Genomic DNA, 12,220 nt, shown 5'->3' with positions numbered 1-12,220 from the left:
AGCCTTCAGTCTGTGTTATTGAGATGATGAAGCTGTGTTTTCTCCTGATGCCCTGACATGAAGTCATACAGCTGAATACAAACAGAAGACACAGGAACCATCAACACGTCTTTATGATGCTGGATATTTATTGCAGTAAATGTGAAAGCTTTCAGTGGTTACATTGAAGAAGACGAGTCCAACTGCAGCTCTTCATGCCCAGAAGTTTAAAAAAATTCAGAGTTTCCAGAAATACACTTCACACACATAGGGCCTCTTCCTGTAACTCCTCAGATGTTCCAGCGTCCCCAGCCTGGAAAACAGAAGACAGGACAGTCATGTGATTAATGGGTATTCAGGGTTTGTGGTACTGAAGTGTCTTATTGTCATGTTGTCTTTACAGTGTGAACTTGCTCTGGATGTGTGTACTTACTGCATTATACTATAATAATGCATGCTCCTGATATGCCTCGTCCTTCACTTAAACCCTCTCTTCAGGTTGAGGATTCTCAGACTACTCTGTCCTGTGTGTAAATCTCACTTGAGTAGGAAGTTGATCAGAATACATATTTGGTTATCTGAGTAGCGTCCCGTGAGATGATTTACATGCATGTAGTTGCTCGTGTGTTTCTTGGCCCTGAAGGCTGGAAAAGCTGCGCCGGTTGAAATAGAAGCTCCATCAAAATGTGATAATTCTCAATGAACGTTGGGTTCAGGGTTCAGATACAACGGTCTAGGACCGGATCCCGACCGCGGTCCTCCTATTAGTGACGCCTGCTTTGTTGCAGACATACAGACATTAAATACTCTGTATATATATATATATATATATATATATATATATATATATATATATATATGTGTATATATATATACTGTGACATGAAGAGGTTCAGTGAGGTCTAAATGCAGCTCCTTCCTTCATGCTCATCTGGACTGTTTTCTTGAGCTCCTTTAATAATCCTCCACCAGGGGGCATGAGCGTGTCTTTTCTTGAGGTTCAGAAGTCTACGTTCATCTCTATGAAGTTATAACCTCTCCTCCTGAGTCTGTAGTTTACTTACTCCAGTAGTTCATCTCAACGCAATGCTCTGACCACCAAGAGTTCGGCTGCCCACGAGCGAAATGTTTGAAGCTTCTGTTGGCGGACCGATCGGTCCAAGCAAATCCCTTGCCTTTCTAAAATGAAAAACAAACAAAGGATCACCTGAGGATGACGACTGCACTAGCATTCATACGGTCTGTGTTCTTCATCTCATCATAATTAGGACCAGACTAACAACCCACTGGTCAGCCGGTGTACGCTCCAGTGTGACTCCTATGTCTCTGCATTGGAGTCGTCTCCTGGATACTAAATCACTGGACTTTAATAAGTCAAAGTACGCAGAATAATATTTATCAATACTATATTTCCTTTATCACTACGACACGAGTGCAACAGCACAGACCTGTTTCTATTACATTATGGGTTTTTTTGCATTTCACGCCATGTAATTAAAAAAAATTCTGGGTGGCAGGTTTTGGTTTTCAGTGTTGTATGTTAGTATATTAGTTATTGTAAAATGCATAAAACAGCATAATAAATACAACAGTGCAGTGAACTATATATATAAGTCCTGCAAAAAACTATTAATAGTAGTTATTATCCATACAGTTTTAATTGCTCAAATCGAGTCAAATTGAATCTGCAACATAACATTAGCATGTCAGCCAGGTTACTGCAGTGCTACATGCTACTCTGAGGTAGAAGTACACAGTACGTAGTAAACAGCTCCGTAGGATGTTTGTAAACTTTCACTTCTTACCCGAAACAGTCCGATCCAGTAATGAGCTTTTTTGGGCGTGGCCCTGTACATGGCACACACCACTTGATTCAGCTCATCAAGGCTGGTCATTGATACCAGATGTCCACGTTCGTACTTCCGACAGGATTTCTGTAATCAAAATAAATATGAATTCAAGCTTTTAATGTGAGAAATTGCCAATAAGATTTTTTATTACTTTCAAAATGCCAAAATTATACACTTCTTCTAATGAAGTGAGGAAGTGTGAACAGGATGACTTCAAATGTACTGTCTGTAGTCTGGTGTGTTTGTTTTCCTCACCTCTGCATCTTTATAAACCACATACTCGTGGAACACCTTTACACAGCTGATTCCACCGTTCTTTTTGGTACTGGTCTGGTACCAGCCTTTACCAAAGTGCCGAATACATGGTGTGGCCGAATATTTGGTCCGACACATTTCTCCAGGATTCCCTGTTTCACAGAAAGAAAGAAGTGCTGTTAGTTTAGTGTTCCTGGTGTCTTTGTAGAAATAGTACATGCTGCAGAGGCCGACATGGACAGCAGCACCACCAGAAGAAGGACGGCAGTCACCACAGCAGGACGCATGGCTCAGGATTCACTGACTCTCAGAACTCTACGACTGGAATATCACCTGGAAATGCCACACCGTTCAACCCCATTACAACAAGACACTTCAGTTATTACCAGTTTTCTAACCCACAGATCAGATTAAAGTTCTTTCTGTTCTCTAAAACCTCCACCAAGAGACAAAGAGGACTCACCACAAGTGTCTTCTCCCTCGTTGCATCTCATACTGAAGCTCTGTTTAAATACCTTTCACAGCCATGCCTGAATCCACCTTTATTCAGTTACAACATTATAATATGAAGCATCCGCGACCCGACCCCGGACTAAGTGGATGAAAATGGATGTTTAGTTACATTACACACATTCTGAAGACTCTACAGGTGAATAGGGTCAAAAAAGCAACTCATAGATATCACCATGAAACTTCTCCACTTCATCACTGACATTAAGAGGAGGATTTATTGCATTACAAGTTTTATGAAATGTTATGTTTAATATGCAAATGAGGCATTATGTAATGGTAGCTTAGATAGTAGCAAATAGCAAAAGTAGTCAAACATATGCAGCTAAATATGTGTTCTGGGTGTATTTTTTAAGTCTGAAAGAAGACATGGAAGTAAAGTAGTTGTAGTGTGGACAGACAGAGACCTTAGAAAACGATGACCAGGTCGTAGTCATGATGTGTCCTTCCCTGATTCTGTCTCCGCCAGAAGAAATCAAACAACAGCCTTGATTATTTCATGTTTAAGTAAATGTGACGTGAGAGAGAAATAGAGCAAGACCTGACGCCTTGTACGCTTCATACGTTTTTTTTCTCCAGTAAATGAGTTTGTTCCATGTGGGAAATATTGAGGAAGATCTTAAGTATCGAGCAGGCCGGTTTAAAATGAAAAGGTATTGGATGCAGCCTAAGGCAGTCAAACATTGTGCAGACCTTCAAACCCCTGAAGCCATGACACAGTGGTTGTAAAGTCAAGTACGCATCAAGAACACAATAACAGTCAACGTGTTTAGCTTATGTCTTCTCATGAAATCCCCCGGGCTGGTTCTGCCTCCTCTCTCTCTTTGTTGTTTCATCTCCAACGTGTGCAAAAGAACTTATGACTTATACCCATTAATTAGGACGTTTATTTATTATTATTTAGTTTAGCTCATCACATTGACCGCTGCAGCCTACAGCCAACCTTTACTTTGAAGGCGAGGTGTTGCTGTTTCCTGCTCTAGACTTCCTTTTTCTATCGGCATCATTTACAACAAGTGTCCATCACTCAGAGTGGTGAAGCAAACATGCTCGTTCTCTTTAAGCAACTATGAAATCAAAAAGGCAAATAAAATATATCAAGAATAAAAAGTTATGGGAAAATGTTGCAAAATGTCTCCCAAAAAGATCTGTTAGGGATTCACCAGCTGGACACTATGGACCCACAGCCCATCCCTCATTATAGTTCTTATCATTACAGCTCTTATCATTACAGTTCTTATCATTATAGTTCTTATCATTACAGTTCTTATCATTATAGCTCATCTTGATGCAGTTGTTCTATTCCTGACTCCAGGGGCCACATTCACAAACTACTGGGGTTTTCTCAGTTTCCCTCAGGGAAAGTCAGGAAGCTGACAAACTAATATTAGTCTAAAATGTGCATCTTGTGTGTTTTACTTCAGGGTGAGGAGGATTTTTCAATTCAATTCAGTTTATTTTGTATAGCCCAACATCACAAATACAAGTTTGCCTCGGAGGGCTTTACAATCTGTACATCCTGTCCCGGGACCTCACATCGGATCAGGAAAAACTCCTCCAAAAAGATAGTAAAAACCCTTTCACAGGGAAAAAAAGGGGAAGAAACCAGAGGGAGAGCAACAGAGGAGGATCCCTCTCCCCGGATGGACAGAAGCAATAGATGTCATGTGACCAGAATGAATAACGTAACAGAGTTACAGCACATTCAATGAATGTGACAGAAATTATTCATATAATGAGTACTATGCATGGTCCATGATCCAGATAGCCACGACCCATTAAGCAGAAGGAGGTAGAGAGCTTAGGCTTTAGCATGAGAGTCAACAGTCTATCTAAATAAGCTCCGAGCAACTGGGCTGGTTTGACTGCAGCTCTCTGATCATCATGTACTGTGTTTCTGGTCAGTGTGTTTTATTTTAATGCTCTTTTGATGATGTAATACTCATGTTTGTTTGTTATTGTGAGACTTTCTATGAGATAAAAGCATCAAACACCATTCAGACTAGTTGTACAAAGATTACATGCAGGTTTTTTACAGATGGATCAAAGGATTTATTAACGACCAACACAGGTTCTGCAGTAGCAGCTCCCGGTGTCAAGGAGAGTTGAGAACCCAGAAGAGCTGCGCTGAGTGAAAGGCATAAATACTGGACTGTATGATCAGGCCAAGAAACACAGAGCGGATATAAAACAATTTGTATAACCTAAGAGTTGATTTGGCATTTGTGTATTGTGATTTAATAACCATGAGGCAATATGTAATGTTAATGCTGAGTGTGTGTGTGTGCTAACTTGTTTTGCAGATGAGTGTACGTACGATCGGCTCAGGAGGGACCAGTAAAATAATCAAGTTCCTCTTATAACGAAGAGGGTGTACCCTTCCTCTTATTCTGACTAGGAGAGTGTGTCGTGATGAGGTCAGAAAATATTTGTGTGAATCTTCGTCTCTGCTCACGGATCAGAGGACCTCGATCGTAGGCCAAGACTGACTTGGACAGAACTTAGTGGGAGCGCCTACTCCTTACGCCAGCAGTGTAAGGAGGGCCCGTTTTAGAACCCTGAGGTTTCCTTCTCAGTTTGCTTTCGATTACAATTCAATTACAATTCAATTACAATTCAATTACAATTCGGATGTTAAAAACCCCATTCGTTCGGTTTTCCCCCGTAGCCTACCTATTTCATTGAGCCACGTCTCCACCGAACTGTTTCCTCTAATCGGAAAGGAAGATGAATCGTTTTACACGCAGTGCAACCCAAACGATTACTTACATTTGTCTGGATCTGGAAACGATGCAGGATCGTGCTGGATTGTGTTCTCTGGTCAACGGCCTCGGTGTTACCTTCTTCATCTCGAAAAACCTGTAAGTTATTGTTTTCCATTAAACGGGAATCCCCATTGAGTAGAGTTCTACACTCTTATTTTAGAGTATACATTTTATTTCAACAAGAGTTATTATACACACAGTACCATAACTGAATCTTTTTCTTTACTTGGGGGTTATCCCTGCAGTATCTAAGAGTCAGTTCATGTATTTTAACTAGGCTACTCTTCTAGATAAAGAGAGGTGAAATGTGATTGGATAAGATGCTGTTAAGCAGCTCCCAAGCTGAGGCATACCAGAGGCCTGAAGCAGAGGAACAGATGAAGACATGAGCTGTGCAATGACAAAATAAGGACAAAATATTATAATACATGTAGTGTATTTGTGAAAAACAATTAAATTATAAAATAGCTATAACTTTGGGATTCTGTTAGGCCACCAGAGAAGGCTTAGCAGGCCCTGACGGCCCGCCACTGCTATGTATACATGCCTCCCGTTGTCCTGGGGTCAAAATGACCTGCGTGCGAGTGTACGTCTTGTATTATTTGAAACAGTGTTTTATTTTTTTAGACATCACATCCAGTGTCACAAGCGACAACACATGAAAACACACATCTCCGACACTGGGTCAGTTACACGGTTGGGGTCAAGTTAGACCGGAGAACCAAATAGTTTGGGTCACATAGACCGCAGCACAACTCTAGACCGGGTTTGCTCAGAATCCTGACCGTGTCATCTTCTGACTGGAAAATGGGAAATTGGGAAACTCAGACCTTCTTTTCTTTTTGGGAAATGGAAAATGGTCCCGTTAGACCAGGAAAAGAGAAACGATCAATTTAGACCAGAGAGTAGTGTGAGTCAAACAGACATGAATGTAAGGGCATATTACCGCGATGAGAGACAATCCTACAACAATAGAAGCCGAATATTTAACATGAATGAGATAATGCCATCCCATGACCTCTGACCATTGAAATGACATGCCAATAAATAAGGTAAGTGATGCATATAACTGGTAGTGGTGTAATGTTCCCATTGTTTCTGGGATTATTGGAAGGTAGTGGAGATGCCTTGGTTTCTCAAAGTAGCAGCCTCTATTCTAAAAGAATGCCCCCATTAATGTTGAGGTGGTGAATTGCCTATGAAAAGGATTAACTCTGACCGACAGGCTGGTCTCATACACCGTACTCAGCTATACCTACGAAGTACATTCCACTGTCTCAGTCAGACTTCATCATATCATTGTTATTCCTGCTTTATGTTGTCCTGATTCATCAGTGTTTGGTTCCCTCTGGTTTCTCAGCCTTTAGTCTGTCTTGACAGTGATATGATGAAGCTGTCCTCCCTTGGCTCCTCCTCTGGTTCCTCCTCTGGTTCCTCCTCTAGCTCCTCCTCTGGTTCCTCCTCTAGCTCCTCCTCTGGTTCCTCCTCTAGCTTCTCCTCTGGTTCCTCCTCTAGCTCCTCCTCAGGTTCCTCCTCTGGTTCCTCCTCTAGCTCCTCCTCTAGCTCCTCCTCTGGTTCCTCCTCTAGCTCCTCCTCTGGTTCTTCCTCTGGTTCTTCCTCTGGTTCCTCCTCTGGCTCCTCCTCTGGTTCCTCCTCTAGCTCCTCCTCTGGTTCCTCCTCTGGCTCCTCCTCTGAGCTACCTTTTAAAGGCACTTGCTTATGATAGATACCCATGTGTTTTACATCTAAAATTGCAGAACAATCTCAGCTCTCTACATAATGAGGCACCATTGTCCTAAGGCAAACGTGTAAAGAGATAATATAGCCCTAAAGCTGAAAAAATGTAATCCTGATTTTGGAAATTCTTCATATCTCTTGTGAAAACATAACTTTACTCATGTGGACGAACTGTTTTGGTGCTTGAAATTGGTTTACCAAAGGTCTTAGGTTCACAAAGGCAGTGGAATATATGAATAACATGGTAGACACATGTAAATAAATGTCTAAAACCAAATGTATTATTATATGGTGGAGATGATGAGCTGTGGCCGGACCCGGAAGAGTTAAAGAACCCCTTGCTCCTATATATCATGTCAGGTGTGTTTGTGAGGAAGATCTATAAAGCTCTTTGAATGTGAAGATGTCTGTATGAGCGGTGTCCCCGTGTTGTTATATTTATATATTAGATAGTTAACATGATGGATCAATGCACAGGTTGTGGTCACTGGAGCTGCTGAAGTTATGTGCTTTAGTCATGAGGTTCCCAACCTTGGGGTTGGGACCCTCCAAAGGGCTACCAGATAAATCTGAGGGGTCATGAGATGATTAATGGAAGAGAATAAGAAACATCTCTTTTTTATTTTTTATATTTGATTTTTAGTGACATATTGGATAGTTTGGTCTCTATGGGAATTAAAAAGTAAATCACATGAAATGTTTAGTTTTAGTTTTTAATGTAAAATCTTAAAGGAGCTACAGCAGTCAGTGGTAGTGCATTTAAATACTCAAGTAAAGTACAAGTACCTCAAAATTGTACTTAGATACAGTACTTGAATACACCACTGGTTTCAAGCAGTTACTAAGAGTTAGTCTGTTTAAAAGAAAAGCAGTGCTTCAACAATCATGATGCTCCTTCTGTCCGCATGAACACGACAGCGCTCTAATAAATAAATAAATATTCATGGTGACCTCAGCTCTGAGTGGATAGATGTTGGTTCTTATTTGGACCAGAATCACGCAGCCCTGCTGGTGGACGGTGTTATGTTTGACGGAGCAATGCTAGTTGTTTCCCCCTGTTTTCAGTCTTTATGCTAAGCTAAGCTAGCCAGCTGCTGGTTTTGCTTCATTGGAGATGAGCAGCTAAACATGCTGTGATACTTTGCATTGATTAATAGTAACAGTATAGAATAGATACAAAAAAATCAATAAATCCAGAGTCAGAGTTTTCTGATTGTTTATTGTGGTTAGAAGACATTTCACTCCAGTAAAAATATATAAATCTAACAATCGCACAACCTACGAGCCCCAAATCATTCAAATAACTGGATTATATCTGTTTCAAGCAGTTATTGAGTCAGTTTGTGTATATATTGATTTCACACAGTACAGCATCAAATCACATGTAGAGGAAGCAGAGTTCACTTGCAGCTGTGATACACCAGAGTCCAGACTAACCCTGATCCAGCACTGTCCTGCATCAGGGTTAGACCAGCCGAGTATCGGAGTCCAGATCATGAGAATGAGAAGAGCAGGAAGCATGAAGCGGGTTGAAGCAGCTGCTGCTTTTCCTTCCATCTGACCAGGACCAGGACCAGTGGACTCAGTTATTGGGGACCAGAATCCGACCTGTTTTAAACAGAAGAACAGACGGGGACCGGGTGAGCCTCAAATCCAGACGGGTTTTAGAGGGTGTAGATGAACTACTTCCAGACTCTGGTGGACCTGGTCTCTGAGTCTGGACTAAAGTAAACCACCACAGAACCAACGTGTGCCCTGTTCTGACCTCCTCTGGCCGTCCTCTGGTAGTAGATGAATCCAGCCAGAGATAAGGTCAGACCCAGGACCAGTCCTGAGGCTCCGATGGCGATCTTGTTTCTCTCGGACTCGGGCATGGACGGGTCTGAGGACGGACAGGTAGACCGGTTAGCAGAGAGACAAGCTAAGAGGCTGGTAGACAGGTGTGCAGACAGACAGGTAGTTACCCCAGTCGGTAACCAGAGGTTTACTGAGGCTGAAGTGCTCCACCACACAAGAGATCTTCTCTCCAGACCTGCTGACACACAACAACACATCAGGGTTTCTCACACACTCACTCATAGAACTGGTCCTGGACCTGGACCCAACTAAACCTGGAGCTAACTGGGCCTGGACCTGAAGCTAACTGGACCTGGACTTGGACCTGGAGCTGGACGTGGAGGTGGACTTACCTGGGCGTGTACTCCAGGTGAGAGTGGACCTGGTAGTACCAATCCCCGTCTGCCAGCTCATCAGTAGAAGTGACCCCAGAAGTCTCTGGCCGTCCGTCTCTGGTCCAGCTCACCTTGATCTTCTGGGGGAAGAAGTCAAAAACACTGCAGACCAACATGGACGAATGTTTACCACCAGGGGGCGTCACAGGGCGCAGTCTGACGTGGGGCGGAGCTGGAACACACATTATTCTAATGATGGTGAGTACTGATGATACTAGGAATTATACTAGGCAGAACTCACAAATACCTGTCATTAGTACTAAGAGTACTTAAGAGAATAGCAGCAGTATCAGTAGTACCACCTGCAGTACAAGTAGCAGTAGTAGCAGTAGTACCACCTGCAGTACAAGTAGCAGTAATATCAGTAGTACCACCTGCAGTACAACAATCAGTAGTATCAGTAGTACCACCTGCAGTACAAGTATCAGTAGCATCAGTAGTACCACCTGCAGTACAAGTAGCAGTAGTATCAGTAGTACCACCTGCAGTACAAGTATCAGTAGTATCAGTAGTACCACCTGCAGTACAAGTAGCAGTAGTATCAGTAGTACCACCTGCAGTACAAGTAGCAGTAGTATCAGTAGTACCACCTGCAGTACAAGTAGCAGTAGTATCAGTTGTTTCATAGATAAATAAGTTTGACATCAATAATGCATCTTTGAGGAAATTCATGAAACTACAACCACACCCTGCTGGCACAGTAGGTTCTACACGGTTCTACAAGGTTCTACAAGGTTCTACACGGTTCTACACGGTTCTACAAGGTTCTACAAGGTTCTACACGGTTCTACAAGGTTCTATAAGGTTCTACACGGTTCTACAAGGTTCTACAAGGTTCTACACGGTTCTACAAGGTTCTACACGGTTCTACACGGTTCTACAAGGTTCTACACGGTTCTACAAGGTTCTACAAGGTTCTATAAGGTTCTACACGGTTCTACAATGTAATCAGAGGTTCTAAAATGTTTTTAAAGGTTCTCAGTGGTTCTAAGAGGTTTTAAAGGTTCTACAATATTATCAGAGGTTCTAAAATGTTCTTAAAGGTTTTTGGTGGTTTTAAAAGGTTCTACAATGTAATTAGAGGTTCTAAAATATTCTTAAAGGTTATATGTGGTTCTAAAAGGTTCTACGATGTAATCAGAGGTTCTTAAAGGTTCTAAGAAATTCTAAAATCTCAGTGCTCAGAGGTTCTTAAAGGTTCTCTGTGGTTGTCAGTAGTTCTGTATCAACGGTTCTTGGAGGTTCTCAGGGTTTTTTAGAGGGTCAAGAATGTTATCAGAGGCTCTAGAACAGTGGTTCTCAACTGGTGGGTCGCAGGCCTTTGCCTGGGCAAAGAAGAAAAAAAAGAAAAAAAAGATTTCTGTTTTTTCTTTTTTTTTCATCCTGTGGTTTTATTTTGAAGGAACTTTTTTATGCAGCGGAGTGTGTGTTTTTTGCCAGCTCTGGTTTCAACTTGTTTGCACTTGTCCTCCATGTTGTCAGCAGCGTGTTGTTGGGTCAAACCATCCTGATATGGGGAGACTCTGGGTTTTAGGATAATTAAATTAAACAGCCTGAATATAAATTCACAACTGATGGCGCTGCTGCATGACAGGAACAAACTGGGGTCGGGAGGAGAATTGAGTGCTGCTTAAAGTTAAAGCACAATGTGTTTCAGTATTTACTGATGAGGTCATCACAAGAGAAGATAATGTTGTATATATGAATCCTTTTGAATTCCACTTTTTGTTTAATTTATTTTGAATTAGTGGAAAAGCTGCTCCTCCAGACAGTGACTTGTTCCACAGTAAAGTGTTGGTCATAGATTCAGTGAGTGAGTGTTCTCAGTTAAAGTTAGATCATTTCAGTCTTTTTTAAAGTACTTTTTGTTTGTGCATGAAAGCTGTTGAGTGTTTAAAAATGGCTGAAGATTCTGAATAGTTATGTATGTTGTAATACCTCGTGTCCTGAAGATGCACTTTTAGTTTTTAATTTAAAATGCAGCTAATTGAGTGTAAAAGGGAACAGTTCCCACCAGCTGCTCGTGTTGGTTCATCATTAAACTTGTTGTTGTGTTGGATACATGTTCTCTACTCCCTCAGGTTCAAACTCACCATCTTTTCATTCAATACATCTGAGAAGTTGAGAATGTTCCTCGGTTTGGGTCACGGCTTGTCATTCAGGGGGATGGTGGGTCCTGGAGCAGACCAGTTGAGAACCAGTGCTCTAGAATATGATCAGAGGTTCCTCAATGTTCTTAAAGGTTCTAAGAGGGGAGTTGTTCCTGATCCGATGTGAGGTCCCGGGACAGGATGTCATGTTGCAGACTGTAAAGCCCTCCGAGGCAAACTTGTATTTGTGATGTTGGGCTTTATAAAATAAACTGAATTGAATCTGTCTATATCTCTATCTCTATCCCTCTCTATCTCTCTATCTCTATATCTCTATCTATATCTCTCTCTCTATATCTCTCTCTCTCTATATCTCTATATATCTCTCTATCTCTATATCTCTCTCTATCTCTCTCTCTCTATATCTCTATATCTCTCTCTCTCTCTATCTCTCTCTATATCTCTATATATATCTCTCTCTCTCTCTCTATCTCTATCTCTCTATCTCTCTCTATCTCTATATCTCTATATATCTCTCTCTCTCTCTCTATCTCTCTCTCTATCTCTATCTCTCTATCTCTCTATCTCTCTCTCTATCTCTATATCTCTATCTCTCTCTCTCTCTCTCTCTATCTCTCTATCTCTCTCTCTGTCTCTCTCTCTATCTCCTTCTCGATCGCTCTCTCTCTAAAATGTTATCAGAGGTTCTAAGAAGTTCTAGAATGTTATTAGAAGTTCTAGAATGTTATTAGAAGTTCCTAATTGTTTTTACAGGCTCTAAGAAATTCTAAAATGTTATCAGC

General features: G+C 41.4%; 1 protein-coding gene across 1 annotated transcript; it reads right to left on the bottom strand.

Annotated features, from left to right (window-relative positions):
* Positions 1-238: 238 nt before the first annotated feature.
* On the bottom strand, positions 239-9,443 carry LOC306734505 (H-2 class II histocompatibility antigen, A-F beta chain-like; the record flags this gene model as incomplete). The annotated part of the gene is made up of 6 exons (XM_079215862.1): positions 239-292; positions 1,785-1,913; positions 2,085-2,236; positions 8,862-8,978; positions 9,061-9,128; positions 9,286-9,443. 6 exons carry the CDS (start codon positions 9,441-9,443, stop codon positions 239-241), a joined length of 678 nt encoding a protein of 225 aa, XP_079071988.1.
* Positions 9,444-12,220: the final 2,777 nt, after the last annotated feature.

Source organism: Taurulus bubalis, assembly GCF_910589615.1.
Source record: "Taurulus bubalis genome assembly, chromosome: 3".
Lineage (NCBI taxonomy): Eukaryota > Metazoa > Chordata > Actinopteri > Perciformes > Cottidae > Taurulus > Taurulus bubalis.
The sequence above is the reverse complement of the archived record's forward strand: the minus strand, read 5'-3'. Positions and strand labels throughout refer to the sequence as shown.